This window comes from Ranitomeya imitator, chromosome 9, assembly GCF_032444005.1.
Source record: "Ranitomeya imitator isolate aRanImi1 chromosome 9, aRanImi1.pri, whole genome shotgun sequence".
Taxonomy (NCBI): Eukaryota; Metazoa; Chordata; class Amphibia; order Anura; family Dendrobatidae; genus Ranitomeya; species Ranitomeya imitator.
This window is the reverse complement of record NC_091290.1, coordinates 147,436,208-147,460,734: the sequence shown is the minus strand read 5'-3', so window position 1 is coordinate 147,460,734 and position 24,527 is coordinate 147,436,208. Positions and strand designations below refer to the sequence as shown.

Sequence of the window (24,527 nt, the reverse complement as noted above, 5' to 3'; positions counted from 1 at the left end):
TCTTATGTGCAGGGCAGAAAGAGAGAGAACATGTTCTTCGGCCCAGGAAAATATTCTGGCTGATATGGCCTTTAGATCCTCGTGTCTTGTACTTCCCTGATGACGAAGATGGGCAACTGTTGTCATGTTGTCCGAGTAGATCTTGATATGGGAATTCTGTACAAGCGTTACCGCTGCTTTGAGGATTTCCTCTACAGCCTTTAATTCTCTGAAGTTTGAGGATCGTTGACTTATCTCGCTTGGCCAGCTCCCTTGAAATATGTGTTGGGCTACCGTAGCTCCCCAACCTTTTTCGCTGGCATCTACTGTTATAGAGATTGCTGGATCCTGCGACCAGGAAATTCCCTTCAGTAGGTTTTCCTTTTGTAGCCACCACGTCAAGGATGACTTTACGTGCGGTGGTATCCTGATCTTTCTGTCCAGAGAATCTGGGGATCCGTCCCAATTTGACAGAATATAAGTCTGGAGTACTCTGGTGTGGGCTTGTGCCCATGACACCATCTGGATGCACGACGTCATGGTCCCGAGAACCGACATGGCCCATCTTAGAGAAGTTATCTTCTTGTCCTTCAATGTTCTGATCTTTGCTGTAAGCAAGGTCCGTTTTTGATCTGGTAAAAAAGATGTCTGGCTGCGAGAATCTAGTAGGACCCCTAGAAAGACCTTTGTTGTTGATGGAACCATCTCCGATTTCTTGTGGTTCACTATCCAGCCTAGGGACGATAGGATCTGGACTACCTTCTGAAGGTGTTCCTGAAGAGTGGGAACTGAGGGGGCCACTATCAGTAGGTCGTCGAGGTATGGAATTATGCATATTCGTTGACCTCTGATGTAGGCCATTACTTCGGACATGATCTTCGTGAATATCCTCGGGGCGGAGGATAGCCCGAATGGCAGGACATCGAATTGGAAATGGTCTACGTCTTTTCCCCTGGCGACTGCAAATCTTAGGAATTTTCGATAAGCTGGATGGATTGGGACGTGGTAATACGCGTCCTGTAGATCTATCGTCGCCATGACGAAATTTTGTCCTATGAGGGGTACTGTGGACCTTACCGATTCCATCTTGAACCTTCTGTAGGCGACATGTTGATTCAGAGGTTTTAGGTTGATTATTATTCGATGGGATCCGTTTGGTTTCTTTATTAGAAACAAATTTGAATAATGTCCTTTGTTCTTCTCGTCTTCCGGGACTGAGGAGATTACTTTGTTGAGTAGAAGATCTTGTACTCCCGCTATCAATATGGACTGTAGCTTTGGTGTAGCTAAAGATGTTGTTCTTGACATCTTTTGAGGATATGATATCAACTCTATTTTTATTCCATCTCTGACTGATGTTAACGTCCATTGGTCTGAGCAGATTGCTTGCCAGTATGGGAGGAAGTTTGAAATACGACCCCCTACCCTGGTGGCGTCATTGTTTTCTCTGGTTTTGAGGCTGGGAAAGAAAGAGATTTCTGTCTCTCCCTCCTTTTGGGTAACTCCAGCGCCCTGTTTTACCCTTGCCTCTGTATTGAGGAGTATGCTCTTGTTGAGAGCGAAAGGGTCTTTTCCTAGGGTTTCTAGGTTCTGGCAATGTCTTCTTTTTATCTGAAGCTTTCTCCAGTAGATCATCCAGGGCCGGCCCAAACATATAATTCCCCTTAAAGGGAATCGAACAGAGCCTCATCTTTGAGGTCATGTCTCCAGACCATGATTTCAGCCAGAGTGCCCGTCTTACAGAATTTGATAATCCTGATGACCTTGCTGCCACCCTCACGGACTCAGCTGAGGCATCCGCTAGAAATCCTGTCGCTTTCTGGAAGATAGGTAGAGAGGCCAGGATCTCCTCCCTGGGAGTGCCTGAGGACAGGTGTTCCTCTAATTGACCCAGCCAGCGGTGCATTGATCTGGCTACACAGGTAGACACCGAATTGATATTAAGTAAAGATGCAGATGTCTCCCAAGACTTTCTTAGCAGCCCGTCCATTTTACGCTCCAGAGGGTCCTTCAACTGGGAGGCATCTTCAAATGGTAGCGTGGTTTTCTTAGCTACCCTAGCGATCTGGATATCTACTTTAGGAATCTCCGACCAGCATGAAGCAGTTTCGTCATCTACCGGAAAACGTTCCTTAATTTCTGCCGGGGTGGTCAACCTCTTTTCCGGAGTCTCCCATTCTTCTAGAACTAAATCACGGATGTTTCTGTGGATGGGAAATACTTGTTTTTTCTTAGAACGAAGACCCCCGAACATCTCATCTTGTACTGATTGAGCTGTTTTCTCTTCTTCAATCTCCATAGTCTTCCTCACTGCTGTAAGGAGTTCTTCTATGTCACTGGAGGAGAAGTAGTATCTCTCCTGCTGAGAAGCCTCTGAGTTTAAGGATATTTCACCTTCCTCTGGATGTTCGTCCGACATCTCCTCCTGAGATTCCTCATGCCTCTCATCCTCTGGATTAAGCTTCCTTCTCTTAGCTTCCGGAGGAGTACTGGGGGAGGGTGTGGGCTGGGAGAGTGTGGCCAGAGAGCTTCTGATCTCGTGCTGGATCAAGCCTTTAATCTCTTCCATTAGAGATGGCTGCTCTTCTCTGACCACTTTTTCTGTGCATTCTTTGCATAATGTCTTCTTATATGAAGAGGACAGTTTCTTTGCACAGACAGCACATTTTCGTGCCGCTTTGGATCTGCTTCCTGATGCGGGTTCCTTGTCCCCCTGAAAAAAAGGGGGAGAAGGAATCATAAGATTGCAACCCGCATCAGGGAGTGGACACCCAGGGCCAGATTACTTACTGGGGCCGGGATGGTGCTGGGATCTGCAATAGCAGAGCGAGAGGCAGACGTCTCCATGATTTTCACCACACCGTGGTCTTACCTGAGACGTCTTCTTGTCCGGGGCTCTTAAATAGGCGACCGGACACAGCACCTGTCCTCCTGTGAGAGGACCTCCTCCTCCAATGTCCGGATGTGGGGGGAGAAACCGCCGAAATCCACGCTAACTGACATGCGTTCCAGCGTGGAACGCAAAGGAGCTTCCTGAGTACCGAAGCCGGCCGGCGTCTGACGTCACTTCCTGCCGCCGGCTTCAGACCGGAAGCCCTCATTGCGCGCACAGCGCTGGAGGAGGAGAGGGGCTGGAGAGCTCAGAGAGGCCTCCAGCCGAAGAATGCCGCCCAGACCTTGCCTTGACGGTGCGGACTGGTGGCGGAAGTCCCGAGTCCGGAGAGACGGGAGCAGCGCTCGGGGAAGAGAGGTAAGTCTGCTCCCCAGCTGCCCGGCATAGAATCGCTTTCCCCCTGGTGACCGCTGCCGGCACAGCACACCTGGGATGACCTCTTCATCCCTAGTAGGGACAGGAAAAAACACACTGAGGGGGAGGATGAGGGAGGGGTTATTTAACCTCTTGTCATTTCCTGTCCCTATTAGGAAAGGGGTAACATCCTCCAGGTGTGCTGTCGTGGTGGTTACTAGAGAAAAAAAGGCTCTGGAACAATCAATAAGGATATTTTTATACATATTCATTGACAACATTTCATTTTCTTGCCCCCAGTGTATAAGAATAAACCTTCCATACTGCAGGAGTCAGCACATTCAGGATGTCATTATAGGTGCCTGGCTTCGGGCCAAGGAGCGGCCATGAAAAAGAACACCGATCAATAATGACATCAGGAGGGCAAACTGGGAGATTTTTGTGTCTGCAAAATGGAAAAATCAATGTATTATCTTATCCTGGCTCAGATAAGACCTGGGGATAATCAAAGTCTTATTTAACGTCTGGCTCTGCTCTATTAGTATTACTATAACCATGGAGGCAGGCGATTCCAGTATTTGTACAAAGATTAGTTACAGGTATTAATCACTGATTAAACTATCAGAATGCACCCGAGTGGTAATAATTGCAGTTTCTAGTCATCGAAAATCCAAGTCCAGGCTACTCCACAATGATAAAGAGAGTTATATATAGCAGAGACGGCCTGAAGGGAAAAGTAAGAACACAGTGTACTGTTGGGTTACACGTAATATCGTCTCAACAGTATTTATTAAATAATCAGAGGGAGCACGTAAGAGGTATGCAGCAGACTGGGGGCCGTATGGTTAGAAAAACCATTTTTTAATTGAGGTCAGTTCCATGGATCATGTGGTTTTACAGAACATTACTACAATACTGCCCCCTATGTACAACAATATAACTACTATAATACAGCCCCTATGTACAAGAATATATCTACTATAATACTGCCCCTATGTACAAGAATATAACTACTATAATACTGATCCTATGTACAGGAATATAACTACTATAATACTGATCCTATGTACAGGAATATAACTACTATAATACTGCCCCCTATGTACAAGAATATAACTACTATAGTACTGCCCCTATGTACAAGAATATAACTACTATACTACTGCCCCTATGTACAAGAATATAACTACTATAATACTGCTCCAATGTACAACAATATAACTACTATAATACAGCCCCTATGTACAAGAATATAACTACTATAATACTGCCCCTATGTACAAGAATATAACTACTATAATACAGCCCCTATGTACAAGAATATTACTATAATACTGCCCCTATGTACAAGAATATAACTACTATAATACTGCCCCTATGTACAAGAATATAACTACTATAATACAGCCCCTATGTACAAGAATATAACTACTATAATACTGCCCCTATGTACAAGAATATAACTACTATAATACAGCCCCTATGTACAAGAATATAACTACTATAATACTGCCCCTATGTACAAGAATATAACTACTATAATACAGCCCCTATGTACAAGAATATAACTACTATAATACTGCTCCCTATGTACAAGAATATAACTACTATAATACTGCTCCTATGTACAAGAATATAACTACTATAATACTGCCCCTATGTACAAGAATATAACTACTATAATACAGCCCCTATGTACAAGAATATAACTACTATAATACTGCCCCCTATATACAAGAATATAACTACTATAATACTGCTCCTATGTACAAGAATATAACTACTATAATACTGCTCCTATGTAGAATATAACTGCTATATTACTGCCCCTATGTACAAGAATATACCTACTATAATACTGCCCCCATGTACAAGAATATAGCTACTATAATATCGCCCCCTATGTACAAGAATATAGCTACTATAATACTGCCCCCTATGTACAAGAATATTACTACTATAATACTGCTCCTATGTACAAGAATATAACTGCTATAATACTGCCACTATGTACAAGAATATAGCTACTATAATACTGCCCCTATGTACAAGAATATTACTACTATAATACTGCTCCTATGTACAAGAATATAACTAGTATAACACTGCTCCTATGTACAAGAATAACTACTATAATACTGTTCCCTATGTACAAGAATATAACTGCTATAATACTGCCCCTATGTACAAGAATATTACTACTATAATACTGCTCCTATGTACAAGAATATAACTAGTATAATACTGCTCCTATGTACAAGAATATAACTACTATAATACTGCTCCCTATGTACAAGAATATAACTACTATAATACTTCCCCTATGTACAAGAATATAACTACTATAATACTGCTGCTATGTACAAGAATATAAGTACTATAATACTGCTCCTGTGTACAAGAATATAACTACTATAATACTGCCCCCTTTGTACAAGAATATAACTACTATAATACTGCTCCTGTGTACAAGAATATAACTACTATAATACTGCCCCTTATGTACAAGAATATACCTACTATAATACTGCCCCTATGTACAAGAATATAACTACTATAATACTGCCCCTATGTACAAGAATATAACTACTATAACACTGCTCCTATGTACAAGAATATAACTACTATAATACTGCTCCTATGTACAAGAATATAACTACGGTACTATAATACTGCTCCTATGTACAAGAATATAACTACTATAATACTGCCCCCTTTGTACAAGAATATAACTACTATAATACTGCTCCTGTGTACAAGAATATAACTACTATAATACTGCTCCTGTGTACAAGAATATAACTACTATAATACTGCCCCTATGTACAAGAATATAACTACTATAATACTGCTCCTATGTACAAGAATATAACTACTATAATACTTCCCCTATGTACAAGAATATAACTACTATAATACTGCAGCTATGTACAAGAATATAACTACTATAATACTGCCCCTATGTACAAGAATATAACTACTATAATACTGCTCCTATGTACAAGAATATAACTACTATAATACTTCCCCTATGTACAAGAATATAACTACTATAATACTGCTGCTATGTACAAGAATATAACTACTATAATACTGCTCCTATGTACAAGAATATAACAACTATAATACTGCCCCTATATACAAGAATATAACTACTATAATACTGCTCCTATGTACAAGAATATAACTACTATAATACTGCTCCTATGTACAAGAATATAACTACTATAATACTGCCCCCTATGTACAAGAATATAACTACTATAATACTGCCCCTATGTACAAGAATATAACTACTATAATACCGCCCCTATGTACAAGAATATAACTACTATAATACTGCTCCTATGTACAAGAATATAACTACTATAATACTGCTCCCTATGTACAAGAATATAACTACTATAATACTGCTCCTATGTACAAGAATATTACTACTATAATACTGTTCCCTATGTACAAGAATATAACTGCTATAATACTGCCCCTATGTACAAGAATATAACTACTATAATACTGCTCCTATGTACAAGAATATAACTACTATAATACTGCTCCTATGTACAAGAATATAACTACTATAATACTGCCCCTATGTACAAGAATATAACTACTATAATACAGCCCCTATGTACAAGAATATAACTACTATAATACTGCCCCCTATATACAAGAATATAACTACTATAATACTGCTCCTATGTACAAGAATATAACTACTATAATACTGCTCCTATGTAGAATATAACTGCTATAATACTGCCCCCATGTACAAGAATATACCTACTATAATACTGCCCCCATGTACAAGAATATAGCTACTATAATATCGCCCCCTATGTACAAGAATATAGCTACTATAATACTGCTCCTATGTACAAGAATATAACTACTATAATACTGTTCCCTATGTACAAGAATATAACTGCTATAATACTGCCCCTATGTACAAGAATATTACTACTATAATACTGCTCCTATGTACAAGAATATAACTACTATAATACTGCTCCTATGTACAAGAATATAACTACTATAATACTGCCCCTATGTACAAGAATATAACTACTATAATACAGCCCCTATGTACAAGAATATAACTACTATAATACTGCCCCCTATATACAAGAATATAACTACTATAATACTGCTCCTATGTACAAGAATATAACTACTATAATACTGCTCCTATGTAGAATATAACTGCTATAATACTGCCCCCATGTACAAGAATATACCTACTATAATACTGCCCCCATGTACAAGAATATAGCTACTATAATATCGCCCCCTATGTACAAGAATATAGCTACTATAATACTGCCCCCTATGTACAAGAATATTACTACTATAATACTGCTCCTATGTACAAGAATATAACTGCTATAATACTGCCACTATGTACAAGAATATAGCTACTATAATACTGCCCCTATGTACAAGAATATTACTACTATAATACTGCTCCTATGTACAAGAATATAACTAGTATAACACTGCTCCTATGTACAAGAATATAACTACTATAATACTGTTCCCCATGTACAAGAATATAACTGCTATAATACTGCCCCTATGTACAAGAATATTACTACTATAATACTGCTCCTATGTACAAGAATATAACTAGTATAATACTGCTCCTATGTACAAGAATATAACTACTATAATACTGCTCCCTATGTACAAGAATATAACTACTATAATACTTCCCCTATGTACAAGAATATAACTACTATAATACTGCTGCTATGTACAAGAATATAAGTACTATAATACTGCTCCTGTGTACAAGAATATAACTACTATAATACTGCCCCCTTTGTACAAGAATATAACTACTATAATACTGCTCCTGTGTACAAGAATATAACTACTATAATACTGCCCCTTATGTACAAGAATATACCTACTATAATACTGCCCCTATGTACAAGAATATAACTACTATAATACTGCCCCTATGTACAAGAATATAACTACTATAACACTGCTCCTATGTACAAGAATATAACTACTATAATACTGCTCCTATGTACAAGAATATAACTACGGTACTATAATACTGCTCCTATGTACAAGAATATAACTACTATAATACTGCCCCCTTTGTACAAGAATATAACTACTATAATACTGCTCCTGTGTACAAGAATATAACTACTATAATACTGCTCCTGTGTACAAGAATATAACTACTATAATACTGCCCCTATGTACAAGAATATAACTACTATAATACTGCTCCTATGTACAAGAATATAACTACTATAATACTTCCCCTATGTACAAGAATATAACTACTATAATACTGCAGCTATGTACAAGAATATAACTACTATAATACTGCTCCTATGTACAAGAATATAACTACTATAATACATCCTCTATGTACAAGAATATAACTACTATAATACTGCTGCTATGTACAAGAATATAACTACTATAATACTGCTCCTGTGTACAAGAATATAACTACTATAATACTGCCCCTGTGTACAAGAATATAACTACTATAATACTGCCCCTATGTACAAGAATATAACTACTATAATACTGCCCCTATGTACAAGAATATAACTACTATAATACTGCTCCTATGTACAAGAATATAACTACTATAATACTTCCCCTATGTACAAGAATATAATTACTATAATACTGCTGCTATGTACAAGAATATAACTACTATAATACTGCTCCTATGTACAAGAATATAACAACTATAATACTGCCCCTATATACAAGAATATAACTACTATAATACTGCCTCTATGTACAACAATATAACTACTGGAACAGGCAATGACGCAGACCTTCACTCCATTCATTGCCTGTACAATTGCTGTAGATAGAGTATATCGGACAGGGGAAAACTTGTAAACTTGGTACAAATCCCTTACAGTGTATGTGACTAAATTCTGACGTGCCGTTTTGTATCATTTTTCCGTTGTCTGCACTTTCTTCTGTTTTATTTCGTCGTTGGTTGATGTGATTTGTTTTCCAGCTACAGCATCATAAATGATTCCAGAAAATGGTTTTCCATCAAAAAGGATTCTGGCGAGATTCAGCTTCTCCGTTCATTGGACAGAGAGCTGTTTGGAGACGCTTATCACATGCAGGTTGTAGCAATGGACAGAGGTGAGAACGGCGGGTGGTAACATGTTTGGCTCTTTAGTTTGAATTCCACAATACATGACATCTGATTGAGCATGAAGGACACCATGTTACTAGCACAGGGGTGTCAATGTCCATTTGTGTCCTTGGATGGGAATGCAGGGATTAAGATCGCTGCAGGGCTGGTGACAGAAGGGGACAGTGATTCACATAAAAATAACATTTTTGCTTCAGCTGAGAGACTGCCAGGTAATGATATCATTGCCATATAGTGTGAAGTTTCCCAATAAATGGGGCGATTTTGGAGGGGTCTCTATCTTGCATATTGGGTGGGCACTGGGTTTTATTGGTAAAAGTCTAAATGATAAAAAAAAATAAAAAAATAAGAAGACTACTTTTAAACTCTCGCACACTTTATTTTTCCATTAAAAGTAAGTTGGGATAAATCATATTCTAGGTAATAGTATAAATGACTAACCCTATTGAATGACTTTCTGAGAAGAGACTAATAAAAGGCAGGTTTAACTAGTGTGCTGAATGAGAACCTCTCCAATGTCCCGAGTCCTGACCTCTTTAGTAACCCTGGATGTATTCTCTATAAAATACAAAATATAGCAGCGTTTTTGTCGCATTTTGGCTTCAATGAACAGGTCAGTAATGAACCAAGATGCACCAGTTTGCGCAGTCATATCACCCACATTGGGCTTGCATACACCCCCATCGCCATCCCTTTTTTCAGCGGATAAGAAATGCTGATAATTAAGTCCATTCTTTGTAATGTCAGCCAGTAAATGGCACTTAGTACAATTTTTATCATATTTTCCATTTTGACATTGTCTCAAGTGGATGGGATTGGACCACCTTTTCATACCTATTGACCCTACAGATGTCAGAAGATAAAACTGGAAAGCAGCTTGTCACACTTGTTCCATGCAGTCTTTTCTGATCTCCCCCCATTAGTTTACAGGCAGCTGGGTATAAAAGCCGTGCGCTATAATAATCCATGATTGCTCTATTGTTCCATTCTGAATAGAAATTAAAATTGCTTGAAACGGAGTATTTAATATACGATGTCAATAGGAGGGTTCACAAGGGATTAGCAAGGAGCGTGCAAACGGCTGCTGCAAAACAGCAGAGATCTGATATCTAATCCTACCGCACATCACTGCAGAAACATTAACGTTAATGCTATTCTAACCAGTCTGGATCAGGATCCTTACAGGGGGAATCTTGGTAATACAGAGGGTTTTATAAGGAGGTCCCAGCACCTGCAGAAAGTACATAGAGTATCTATTAATTGTAAAATCTCTGATGTTTCTTGCATCCAGACATGAAGCGGGTGGTCAAAGATATCTTTAAGGGGTTTCTTTAACTTTTGTAAAATTGTAATTGCATGCAAAAAAAAACAAAACACTATTTTACAAATCAATTGAAAATTCTTTGTTCTTAAGAATGGAGATTTTTTTTTATTTTGTAACATGCAGCTGATTGGCCAGGTTCCCGGCCAAACTTGGGTCTCAGAGTGGCCGATTACCTAGGTAAGGAGCATGCACTGATGGCTGGATCTATGCTTTACAGTCTCTGCAGCTGCCTCGATCGCCAGATCCAATGCACCTCGCTGCTCTCGTCATTCTCCCACGCTGAAGAGGCACAGCGCCTGTGCTAAGTGTGGTGGAGCGCTCAGTTTGGGCCCGCAGCATATTTACGCCATTGGTCGACACGGTCAGTCTTCAAGAGTAATGCCCCCTTCAAAAAAAAAGAGAAGCAGGGGAGCGGTGTGCTCCTGCAGAAAGAACATTATAGCAACCTATTATATAGTTTGTGTTTCTACAGTTTGTGGGAAACTTTAACCAAGCCTCTGATGAGGGAGGAAGTGGGCTTTAATACAGCCAAGCTGGAGTCACTGCTCATAACTGCGTCGTATGGGGCTGAAAAGGTGGCCATCACTTTTGGCAATAAATAGCCATGATTTATCTACAAAGAAATCTATGGCCTAAACAAAAAAAAAAACAAAGCAATTTTGAAATACCCCGTTAGGGAACTTTCTGTTAATAAGGAGGAATCTTCTATCAGGAATCAGGATATCCTTCTGTTAGTCCACGTAGAGAGCAGCACTAAAGAGCATCTCTTACTGCGGAGGACCTGGTTTACATCACCGTCACTGATTCCTTGCCGCTTCTCAGGTCCCAGCTGTATTTTACTTCATGGCCCCTTTCATAACACTGGAGATTAATGCTCAGCCAATCGCAGGCTGTAATACTGACATGCCTCAACCAATAAGTGTCTGCAGCAGTAACATGCCCATGATTGCCTCCAATCACTGGCAGCAATGCTGACACACCTCAACCAATGAACATCTGCAGCAGTCACATGCCATTGTGTCCAGCCAATCACAAGCTGCAATGCTGACACTTCCACCAATGAGTGTCTGCAGCAGTCACATGCTCCTGTGTCCAGCCAATTACAAGCTGCAATGCTGACACTTCCACCAATGAGTGTCTGCAGCAGTCACATGCTCCTGTGACAGGAAGTGTTTGTTGTGGTGCATAGTAAATATCATTGGAGGACCAGGCAGCGTCAGAACAAAAACAAACAGGGATTGGCGAGTATTGTTTTATTTTAGCCCATTTTAAGCCTTTTTATTAATTATTATTATTATTATTGTCAAAGTGGACAGCCCCCTTTAGGAAGTGTTTTTACTCTCAGTAATCAGAAAAACAGGTTTAGAAGGGTTCCCCACACCTTATTCTGATATTAGTGGAGAGCAAAGAGTGAATCCTCTCTGGGACCTGCTCTACCTACAAGACTGTAATAAATCGTCTATTTAAATATACAATTTATTATTTTCCGCCAGGTTTGCACGCTGAGAAAGCTTGGTCTGTTTCCATTATGTAGACGGAGCTGAGTAAAGTATTTTTTTCATCCTTGCATCATGCAGAATAAGTGATGAATGGGGTCATCAGAAAATAATGCAATGGGGGTTGGGGCGAGGGCAAGCAATACCCACCGTAACTAAAGAGGAAGACATTACAATGGGGGGTTAGTGTAAGGCTTGATTCATGTATCTGTATTTGGCGGTGTGGAATGGCTGCGAGATGGAGACCGCAGCTGCTCAGTGCATAAATAACTCCCATACTTCGTGTAATATCTGCTCACATACGGCATATTCTCCAGGACATGCTCATTTTATCCCCATTAGGGTATATGGCCGTCATAGAGGACCCGCGTGATGGCTCCTGTGAACTTCATGTCTCATCTTTGCGATTTTTCTTTTCTTTCGGGGATAATTGGGATGTTAATATTAATAGCTTATTGCATTCCATTTGCTTTATATTCCTTTTTATATACAGCTATTCCTTTCTTATACTTGTTATATCTTTAATAAAACAGCACTGAAACAAAGTGTAGGGGAGGGCTGCTGCCGGATCAGTCTTTGTGCATGTTACCCACACCGTTACTCATCCCTCCCTCCTTTCATATTAGGAATAATTGCGATAATTGGCATGCAGATTAAAATGTAGATGATTGCATAATTAATCTTGCCACGAACCGCCTACTTCCCCAACAGGAGAGGCGCACAGTCACCGGGCCGAGAACATCTGCTTGGCACAAAACAACTGCACAAAGCCAAGAGCTGGCGGCAGTGGGATGTAGGAGAAGAGGGCGCGCGGCCCGGGTCACTGCGCGCGTCCGAAGGGACAAATGGTGACGACACTGCTTGGAAGTGATCTTTAATCATTGTAGAGGTGTAAATTACCAGTACAGTTAATCGTTATAGTACGTGAGAAGACACAGCTCACTATATACCTCCTCACAGAGCAACAAGTCCCATGATTGCTACATAGGTTGAAAAAAAGAGCTAGGTCCAAGGTATAAGACTGCAAATTCTGGATTCGGAAAGGAACATCTACCTCCCCTTCTTGCATAGAAAGGTAAAGGTAAAAAAAAAAAAAAAAAACGGAAATGCAACATTCCCTGACATTTTTCAGATGATGGTGGTCTATCAGCTACGGCAGATGTGACGATACGGTTACTGCAGGCCGGCAACAACATTCCCTGCAACAACGGTCCTGTAGGCAACACAAATTCCCATTTCTGCACCCCAAGACTAGAAAAGCAAAGACTTCTCATCAGGGCTTGTGATAGAGGTTCAGCAGGACACAGCGCCCCCTTCACATTCAGGCTTCCTGACGATGCTGCACTTCGTCGACACTGGAGGGTGACTGCTCTGAACGGTAGGTATTGGCGTCCACAATAGCAGAGAAGTGGCTCCAGATGAGTAAAATGTTGCACGGTTTAATAAACCTTTTTCGTACTTATTATATCCTGACTTCCAGCGTGGTATTTTTGGCTTGACAAAATATCGGACCAATGTTATTTTATGGGGCGGTGCACGTCAGATTTTTTCCTTGGACAGAGTGTCTGATTTGCATCCGATATTTAGATTGTGCTCGGCCGGTAAAGTCAACAAGTGGAAAAAATAAAAAATAGGACTGCACTTGGATGACATCTGAGTGTAGTCCGATTTTCACAGACTGACGGAATGGGGAAGATGGAGAAATTTTCTTCATCCTGTCCTCATCCAGGAAAATCTGATCACACTCTGATCAGAGTGTGATTTGCTTTTTAAGCCCGATTATCTTGGATTTATAGAAATACCATCTTGTGACCCTGGCCTAATACGGTTTCATATACTCATTGCAGGTACCCATGCCTATCTATCCATGGCGGTGCATTATATACAAGCGGCCGTTCACCACGTGCGGATCCTCATTACGGATAATGGGACTGATCCGCAAAGTCAACAAGTGCAACTGAGAGGTAAAAATCATGGAAAAATAATGTAATCGTTAAATAAAAATGTCACCGTGGCATCGAAAATACGAAAAATATACAATGTGTGAACGTCGTCTATGTACAGGCCGTAGGAGGAGGACTGAGGCATTAGATTTACTGGCGGCTTTCTTGGCCTGGCTACAAGTGAAGACAAAACGTTGCGGATTCCAGAATATTTAACCTTGTGAACTCCAGACCCTGAAGTCTGTATACGTGATGTGTCGGCTAAAGTGTGCTTGTCACATAGAAAGAATGGTCCTCCAGCCCAATAAACATTGCTTTTGGCAAGGAAGGATTTCTGTTACTAATGAGCGGGGCTGCCTGAGCCCCAGTGAAGACACTGCGCTCTATTTTAAGGGTGTTTTGAGCGCTCACTCACATACATCTTCTGGTGACCTACGGCACGATGGTGCTGAGTGCTAGACACAAACACAGCCACTCATCTCATGGGACCCGGGAGGTGAAGACATGGAGGGATAATTTTAGCTTTGGGCTTCTGGAGACTGAAAGCGCCAGAGGAGCAGGAACATTTAACAATCTGATCTCACATCATATCGCTTTACATCTAGGTTTTCTTTTACATTTTTGGACTTCTTGGAAAGTTTTAGCAGTTTCTAGAGCTTCACATTAAAGTCTCAGAAGTATATCTTATTTGCTGATTTTCCCCTTTGTGATCTGCAAATTCTGATCCAGAATTTTTGCTGATTTCACCCAATGAATGGTGGAAAACCATGTCAAACATCAATTTCCACTACAGATTATGTATTGTGTCTCATATGTACACTTCAGAACAAGAAAACAAAAGTATCTGCCATGTGCAAACATCCATTTTTCTGATCCTTGGGATCTCCTGTAAGACCTCATTCACACATCCGTGATTTTTTTCTCTCGTATTTATAAACCTTAACCGTTGCGCATTAGTGATTTGGATCAGAGTTTCATCCGGTCGGTGTCAGTTCTCACCATCCAAGTTTTGTCAGTTATTTCCATTGATGAAAATAATTGCAGAACTTCTCCTACCCATTGCAATTGTGACCCTAGTCACTACTCATGGACAAGCCGAGAGGATGGGTAGTGAAGAGGTCTGAGGTCAAAAGACACGAGGGTATGTCAGACAAAGGGGAGACACAAAAAGGCACAGTCAGGTAACAGTCCGGGGTCCGAATTCCAAGAAGGAAGTGAATCATGACAAAAGGGCTAGGCAAATGCAAGGTCAACCAGCAAAGATCACAAGACTAAGAGCACAAAGCACACACACCACTGGAGAAAAGCTACAACTGGCAGTAATCTAAGGCAGAGAGCTGGTTAAATAGCCAGGTAATTAGTCCGAACAGTAGACACATGGAGGAAGCCCCGGGACACCCTGGTCCTACATTGGTCAGCAAAAACTGTCATTCACTGCATCCAGACACACTGCTAGGAGGAATGGTGACCGCGATGTTAATTATCCTGTCTTGTCTCTGAGCACTGAACACCTTGTACTTCTGTGTCTTGCTCAGTGCTGGTCGGGTTCGGCCTCCTCACCTCGGCCATGTCTCTGAGCACGGATCTAGAGCCGGTGATCTCATCTTTCTCTGTGTAGAGCTCAAGCTTTTTGCAGATGAGCACTCAGTAAACCCCGGGATGTAAAGTGATTATTATTTCCCATGTTAAGGGCAGTATAATTACATAATGATTAAGTTCACGTAGGTGATGTGCTCCATTATTATAACGTCCACAGTACATTTTGTATAATTCCCTGACATTTAGCGCTGCTGGGCAGCGCTGTGTTATAATGCTTGTCAAGTAGAAAAAAAAAATCTCCATAACAATACATTCATTTCTTCTTTGGCAGCAGCTGTAATCCTCCTAGCAGCTGAAGGATCGTGTTTTCGCAACTTGTAAATGAAGTCAGCTCTGCAGAGTCCCCGGGCTGCACCTGATCTATGCGAGGCCTGCTATAGACTGCCCCCTGCAGGCTCGTCCCATATTACCCCGCTGTCACTGTGCCTTCATTGTACATCATGCATAAAAATGGGTGCTAGGACTATAAGAAAAGGGGAGGATTTAGCCTCCAAGTGAGATCACCACAGGGGGAGTGCCTTGGTTTTAGGCTAGGAAATAAGTGAAGCAGCCTTCTTCACGTGTCTTTGTCTTTGTGTGACACATCTGGATATATGCTCGCTCATCCCCCACAGCACACGGTCAGCCATGAAATTATATGACATAACGAAATGTAAGTGTTTTTTCAACTTTAATCCCATTTTATTTGTAATTGTATTGTACATGCGATAATTGTCTTTATGATATCTTTCGATACTTCTGTAAACACTGCCTACTAGTTATGAGCGAGTGTACTCGTTGCTCGGGTTTCCCCGAGCATGCTCGGGTGACCTCTGAGTATTTGTTAGTGTTCGGAGATTAAGTTTTCATTCCGGCAGCTGAATGATTTTCAGCTACTAGACAGCTTGATTACATGTGAGGATACCCTAGCAACCAGGCAACCCCCACATGTACTCAGGCTGGCTAATAGCTATAAATCATTCAGCTGAGATGAAAACTTAATCTCCGAACACTAACAAATACTCGGAGGTCACCCGAGCGTGCATGGGAAAACCCGAGCAACGAGTACACTCGCTTATCACTACTGCCTACCTTTTTTGGAGTAAAATTACTAGTTTTGTTCCTCCTTGCTCTGTAACGAACGGTCACGTCACGTCTTCTGAAGTCAATTACACTACTAATTTGGGTAGGTTCTGGACCTGTTAATGATTAATAAATCAGAGCTGGTTGCAGCGGATTTGTCCTGTGCGTTTGGGAGGCTTTGTAGTGACTGGCGGCGTTGATAATTATTGTTCCTGCCTGAGTGGGAGTAGTTATATTGCCCTCACTGCAGTGTGCCCCTTAGCCAGTACAAAGTAGGGCAGCCTTTCTGGTGACTATCGTAGGTGCAGTACCCTGACTGACCTTAGGGTAAATGGGGTGCCAGAGAGCTGCAAGTTCCAAACCGGAACTGTGAAGTGGGATATAGATAATTCTCCTTCAGAAAGGAACCAGGGGCAACCAAACAACCCCGGTTCATGACAAATTGGTGAGATTGGCGGGGATGATAAAGATATCCTTCCCGTGAATCGTGACAACAAGTACAGTACAAATCACAATGGTACAAGAGGAGAGAGGATCCTGCCCATGAGGGCTCACAATCTACAAGGGTTGGGTGAGGATACAGTAGGTGAGGATAGAGCTGGTCGTGCAGTGGCTTGGTCGAGTGGTGGTTTATGCAGGTTGAAGGCTTGTCGGAAGAGGTGGGTCTTCAGGTTCTTTTTATAAGCAGCCAAAAAGCATTCAGGCTAAATGGAAAAAAAGTCAAGTTCACATTACCTGCTTTTCTATATCAGACGGAGTAAAGTATCACAAGATTATTTATGCTTATGACTGAGATTTTTAGATTTGTCAGCTGAGACTCCATTGAAATGGAGGCAAAGATGTGAACAAAAATGGCTGCATAAAGTATAGAGGTGTGGTAGTCAAACCTCTGTGTAGTATTCTCCTGTTACTCAAATGTGTCATTATCCCATACCCCTTCTATAATAATGCCCCCCGTCCTGGTATAATGTCCCCCCATCCTCATCCCCTTCCTAGTAAAATGCCCCCCCATTCTAATACAATGCCCACCATCCTGGGTTCCTTCCTGCTACAATGCTCCCCATCCAGGCACAATGTCCCCCCCCCCATTCTTGGCCCCCTCCTGGTATATTGTCCCACATCCTTGGCGGCTTCCTGGTATAATAACTAGAGATGAGCGAATATGTTCGGAAAACGATTGCCAAAACCAAATTTGCCATATTCATACCATATTTGTGCCGAATGCATGTTTGATGATAGTTTCCGAACATCTCATCTGTACTCCCATTGACTCCAATGACGTTTGGCGAATATTGCAAACATCGCGATCATAATATGTACCGAATATTGAAATATTTGCTCATCTCTAATTATGACTCCCATCCTGGGCCCCCCTTCCATTCTTCTCCAGTACTTATTAAAAAGAAAAACTATTATTCTTTCCTTCCTCCTCCTCCCACAGCTGACAAAGACGGTCGTCGAGGGTGGAGACGCTGGAAGACGACTAGTGACCCCTCCACAAGTTTCATTCGTCTTTTACATTTGTATATACTATTGCATAAAAAGTTACAATTTACTGTTTCAAGGGATATTCCATCCACATTTATAAAAACCGAGAGGACGACGATGTGATTGCAGTTTGGTGACTGACAATGAAGGTCTAGATGAACATTTTGGTAGCTAACTTTTTGAGCACCCCAGATTAAAATCGGGACGCCTTTATCCATATCTGACCATTCTCCTTGTATCCTCCTCAGTCATAGTCTGTCCCTGTAGCACCAGGGGTCACTGCAAGGTGGAGGTGGACAGGATGGAGGGCATGCCCACAGTCGCTTCAGCCTTGGGCATCATCTTGGGTACATTGGGAGCTATAGGTAAGTAATCTTAATTCCTCGTAATCACATACATACAAATACTAGACATCTCAGGTGTCCACAACTGCGCTATGACCTATGAACAACATGGTTGGGGGGTACAGACTCCGGTAACCTCGCACCCATTAGATATCAGCTACCTCTGCAGCCAGATAAACCCAGTGTACAGACCCGAACAGCAAAGCCCTGTACACTTTGTAGTGGACATTCCCAGGTATCGCAGAGCAGAGCTGTATCACCTGAGTCCACTACAGTGTATACAGATGCGCTGCTTGATTAAGTACGATGTGTAAACTTGGCTCCAGAGGATTGGTGGGGTATTGTCCCCGATACCGATCTAATCTTAATTACCTATCTGAAATATCACCGTCCTGGACAATCCCGTTAGGGTGAGGACTCACAGCGGCAAGTTGTACAATCAAAAGCTTTTGTGCAACTTCTCTGTAAATTACTGTTGTGCAATTTTAAATTTACCAAGATGGAATTTACTTGGGAGACAAGAGTCGTGTGTGATTTGGGACCAAAATTCGAGGTCGCTGTAGACAGAGTCGCAATCGTTAGGGCGCCACTGTGATCTTCAGGTCGTCACACTGCCCAACATTTTTCTCAAGCCACAATAATATATTGCTGCATATATTTCTTTCTTTCAGGTCTTATTCTAATCATTGTCTTCTGTCGCTTGGCTCATTCGAAGCCTGCAAAGACCGGAGACACGCCGGACACCATTCCGCTGCGGAACACGGCCTGAACCAGGCAACAGTCGGCATTCTCTGGCCAACGAGCCACATTTTCCTTCATTCCTAAACATGACGCTGCTCTCATTGGTAGACACCATTTCTGGATCTCACAGTCTGTCCTCACACTTTTCTTTTTCGATCCTAAAACAGTGTTTCTAAAGATTCCACATTTTTATTCCAGAATTGTTCAGATGTCTCTAAATCACGTTTGAACCACTGATTTCACTCAAACGATGTGATAATAAATGAATATGGCGCAATTCAAATAGCCTTGTTTTTTCTGAAGACCGTGTAAATTACTTAGGCTTTCAATCACTGGTGAAAATGGACGCATCTGATACTCGGCAGCCGCAGGAAGTCACTATAGAGAAAGAGCAGGAAGTCAGTCCTTATTGCTTCCCGATTCCTGCACTCTTTGCTACTAGATCATCACATCCTGTGCCCGATTCCAGAGAAGCTGCATTTTTTCCCAAAGATTATGGGGGAAACTCAGCCAATGGTGAAGAATTGGTATGGAAGGGGAAACAAAGTCCAAGTCATCCAGGCCATCCTGTGGGGCCTCTCTTTAATGCACGCAGTCTGCAATGATGACCGATACAGTATTTACAGTCATGACCCAACGTGTCAGCATCCTTGAAATTGTTCCAGAAAGTGAAGCATTTCTCCCAGAAAATTATTGAAATTACATGTTTTGTTATACACAGGTTTATTTCCTTTGCGGCATTGGAACAATACATAAAAAAAAAAAACGCAAATTGGACATAATTTCACACAAAACGCCAACAATGAGCTGGACATAAATTGTTGGCACCTTTCCAAAATCGTGAGTAAACAACTTTGTTACCAGCATGTGATGCTCGTTAACTCACAACTGTGGCAAGTAACAAGTGTGGGCAATATGAAAATCACACCTGAAACCAGATAAAAAAGGGGAGAAGTTGACTCAATCTTTGCATTTTTTGCCCGTGTGTGCCACACCAAGTATGGAGAAGAGAACTGAGGACTTGAAAACCAACATTGTTGAACAATATCAACAATCTCAAGGTTACAAGTCCACCTCCAGAGATCTTGATGTTACTTTGTCCATGGTGTGAAACAATCAAGATGTATACAATCCATGGCACTGTAGCTAATCTCACTTGATGTGGACTGCAGGAAAAAAAAAAAAAAATTTACGAAAGGTTGCAATGCAGGATAGTCTGGATGGTGGATAAACAGCCCCAATCAAGGTCTAAAGAAATCCAAGCTGTCCTGAAGGCTCAGGGGGCATCAGTGTCAGCACAAACTATCCATCCACATGTGAATGCTATGGCAGGACACACGAGGACCTCACTGCTGACACAGACTTTAAAAAAAGCTAGACTGCAGTTTGCCAAAATGAACGCGAGAAAACAAAAATCCTTCTGGGAAAGTATGTTGCGGACAGATGAGACCAAGATAGAGCTTTTTGGTAAAGCACATCTTTATACTGTTTACCAAAAACGGAATGAGACCTACAAAGAAAAGAACAGTACCTGCAGTCAAGTATGGTGGTAGTTCAGAGATGTTTTGTGGTTGTTTTGCTGCCTCTGGCACTGGGGAACTGATTGTGTGCAAGGCATTATGAAATCTGAAGATTACCAAAGGATTTTGGGTGGCAATATAGTGCCCAGTGTCAGAAAGCTGGGCTTGAGTAATTGAAAATATGTGACCTTGTTGGACATTGTAATGTCAGGACTGCTTGTTTGAATTTCGTTAATAAAAATCTGATTATATTAAAAAAAAAAAAGAAAGCTGGGCTTGTGTCCTAGGTCATGGGTCTTCCAGCAGGACAATTACCCCAAACATACTTGAAGCAGCCCTCCAGAAATGGATGGAAACAATGCACTGGAGAGTTCTCAAGTGTCAGCAAGGAGTCCGGATCTAAATCCCATTGATCACCTGTGGAAAGATCTTAAAATTGCTGTTGGGCAAAGATGCCTTCACGTATGAGAGACTTGGAGCAGTTTACAAAAGAAGAGTGCTCCAAAATTCCAGATGAGAGGTATAAGAAGCTTGTTGATGGTTATAGGAAGCGATTGATTGCAGTTAATTTATTGCAAAGGGCGTGCAGCTAAATAATAAGTTGAGGGTGCCAACAACTTAGTCTAGTCCATATTTGGCATGGTGTTTATTTATATTCCATTTGCCTTTTTTTATGTGTTTTTTTGTGTTGTTCCAAAAGGAAATAAAGTAAATAAAAATGTGTATAGCAAATCATGTGTAATTGCAAAAATATTCTGCGTAAAATACTTCATTTTCTGGAAAAATGCCAACATTTTTGGCCATGACTATCTGTGAGAGTAGTTTTTCCCTTTATATTACTGAAATCCTGGTAATTCTAGTCCTTACAAAGAATAACCGAATAACCATTATCAAAGGCTTGTCATACACTACCACAGACTAATAGTGATCGGCCCCCGGGGTATTGGATCATCAGATTCACTGTCTGACAATTAGTTTTACAAAGATCTAGTTATAGGCTTCTATCTTATGAAACCCAAGAAACAAAATTTGCTACATTAAAAACAAGGGAAATCTCATCTGCAGCCTCCAGTCCGCAATCGGACAATTTGATCAAACAAACCACAGAAAAGTCCTGCAAAGATTTTTCCATTTTGCTTTTAAAAGAAGTTTCCGCTTCTTAAATGCTCCAACAGCGCACTGCTTTACAGAAACATTTGTGGTGGTTAAATCACTCCAGAAAAGTGTGTTTATTCTGAGTCACCAGCCGTCCTCCCGATAAGTGGATAACAGCGTCTTTCTGTACGGAGTGGGCGAGCGATGGCCGGAGCAGTCACAGCACACTCATCCCTCACTATTATTCTCGTTTCTTTTAGCATCCACGGAAAAGACCAGACTATGTACGAGCAGCGACTAGTCGATTTGAAGACCTTGTCCAGCAACTTCTTTGTTGATTTGCCCATAGCTATTCTCCTACTGGCATAATACCTGATAATGGCCACCATGCAGCATATGGAGCTGTGATGCTCTGGCTCTATACAACATATAAACCTAGCGACAATAGGAGCTGCAAACAGCTGGGGTGTTGGAAGATTTCTCTCGCGCATCACCCCTACTCTGGAACCCTCTACCACAACATATCAGACTCTCGCCTACCATCGAAACCATCAAAAAGAACCTGAAGACCCAACTCTTCCGACAAGCCTACAACCTACAGTAACCACCGATCCACCAAACCACTGCATGACCAGCTCTATCCTCACCTACTGTATCCTCACCCATCCCTTGTAGATTGTGAGCCCTCGCGGGCAGGGTCCTCACTCCTCCTGTATCCTCACCCATCCCTTGTAGATTGTGAGCCCTCGCGGGCAGGGTCCTCACTCCTCCTGTATCCTCACCCATCCCTTGTAGATTGTGAGCCTTCGCGGGCAGGGTCCTCTCCTCCTGTAACAGTTGTGACTTGTATTGTTTAAGATTATTGTACTTGTTTTTATGTATACCCCTCCTCACATGTAAAGCGCCATGGAATGAATGGCGCTATAACAATAAATAATAATAATAAGCCCAATGTCAAGAAAAGAGCAGTAAAATTGACACAATGCACAATAAAATGGTCGCTTTTATTAAGCAGAAATGTAGTGGAAAATGAATGTGTTGTTGTGCATTTCTCTCCTAACTCCATCAAGATAGCGCCAGCAGATTACTCGCTCTTTAATCTTTCTCCAGTAATTAAAAAAAAAAAAAAAACACAGGCTGACAAAGCAACCGAATTTGTAATTAAGGGCCGTTTAATTCAGATGTCGTCGTCTCTCCCCCTCGTTCCTACACTGTCTGGCTCTACAGTCAGTGTTCCAGTACTAAATGTCAGCAACACGTTCGGGGGGAACACACACACTGATCTGTACGTATTTATCACTCAAATAAAAAAAATAAAAAATTTAATTTTTCAAAAATGTCCTCGCTGTACTTAATGACAATATTTGCTTGCTAAAAGGTTAACTGCTTGTTTAACTGTTGAACTAATAGGATAGTAACATCACTTTTTTTTATAGTATTTTTAATGTGTTAAAATATTTACACATGTTATCTCATGAGTAAAATTTTGGGGGAAAAAAAAGTGAGAAAAAATGTCAGCCGTGAAATCTGCAAACTATGCAGGGATGCCAAATATTAAGTAGCAACACACAAAGTGAGCAAAGTAAAATAAATATAACTGTTAATTGAAGGGTTTGTCCAGCAGTAGAACAGATCTATGGGTGCAAAAACGTAAAATAAAGCAATTTTTCTCAGGATTTAGTCTTTGAAAGCCATGACATGTTGACAAAGCCTCAGCTCTAGTGATGCGCGAGTTTGCTTGTTACTGGGGTTTCTCCGAGTATTGCGGCATGCTCGGAGATTTAGTTTGCATGATTTGCGGCTGCTAGACATCTTGAATACATGTGGGGATTGCCTAACAAACATGTATTCAAGCTGTCATGCAGCTGCATCGACAAACTAAATCTCCGAGCATGCCGCAATACTCGGAGACAACCTGAGCATGCTCGGCGACACTCGAGTAATGAGCATACTCGCTCATCACAACTCCGCTCGTGAGGAGATCACCACTGAACCTGTGTATCGGCACAAGAATAGTGACATGATGAAGGGTCTTCTCAGGTCATTAGTCAAGCAAATATCCCCCCACTGAATAATGCATGAAAAAAGTCAAGAGGCCCTGACTTGGCTATAGAACTGGACCTTCTACCAAAGTTGTAATTGTCTGGTAGGTGATAGATGCAGTGGAACAAGTCAGGATCAGGTGGCATCATATCACACTTGCCACCCCACCATCTCCGTTCACCATTACATTGGAGAGACACCATGCTTATATCGCTGCAGATGCTGCTGTGATCACAGGACATTACCAGCTAGTTTTTTCTCTCAGTAGGGAGGAAGTAAAGTGCTGCACATTCTAAAGGTACCGTCACACTCAGCGATGCTGCAGCGATATAGACAACGAGCCTATCGCTGGAGCGTCGCTGTTTAGGTCGCTGTAGAGACGTCAAACACAACAGCTCCAGAACGATGCAGGAGCGATCCAGTGACGTAACGGCGACTCACTTATCGTTCTCGCTGGTTGTTAGCTCATGTAAACGTTGTTGGCGCTGTTGC

The 24,527-nt window shown here is 41.4% G+C and overlaps 1 protein-coding gene across 2 annotated transcripts in view; it reads left to right on the top strand.

Moving 5' to 3' along the window:
- The window catches only part of CDH16 (cadherin 16), a 54,728-nt gene extending 35,071 nt beyond the window's left edge, over positions 1-19,657 (top strand). For both annotated transcript variants that reach the window (XM_069739373.1, XM_069739372.1), the window contains 5 exons: positions 9,234-9,367; positions 13,333-13,578; positions 14,048-14,164; positions 18,541-18,657; positions 19,308-19,657. In XM_069739373.1, coding sequence (XP_069595474.1) covers positions 9,234-9,367; positions 13,333-13,578; positions 14,048-14,164; positions 18,541-18,657; positions 19,308-19,405 — 712 coding nt within the window. In that variant the 3' untranslated portion in view covers positions 19,406-19,657. The remainder of the gene's footprint in view (positions 1-9,233; positions 9,368-13,332; positions 13,579-14,047; positions 14,165-18,540; positions 18,658-19,307) is intronic.
- Positions 19,658-24,527: the final 4,870 nt, after the last annotated feature.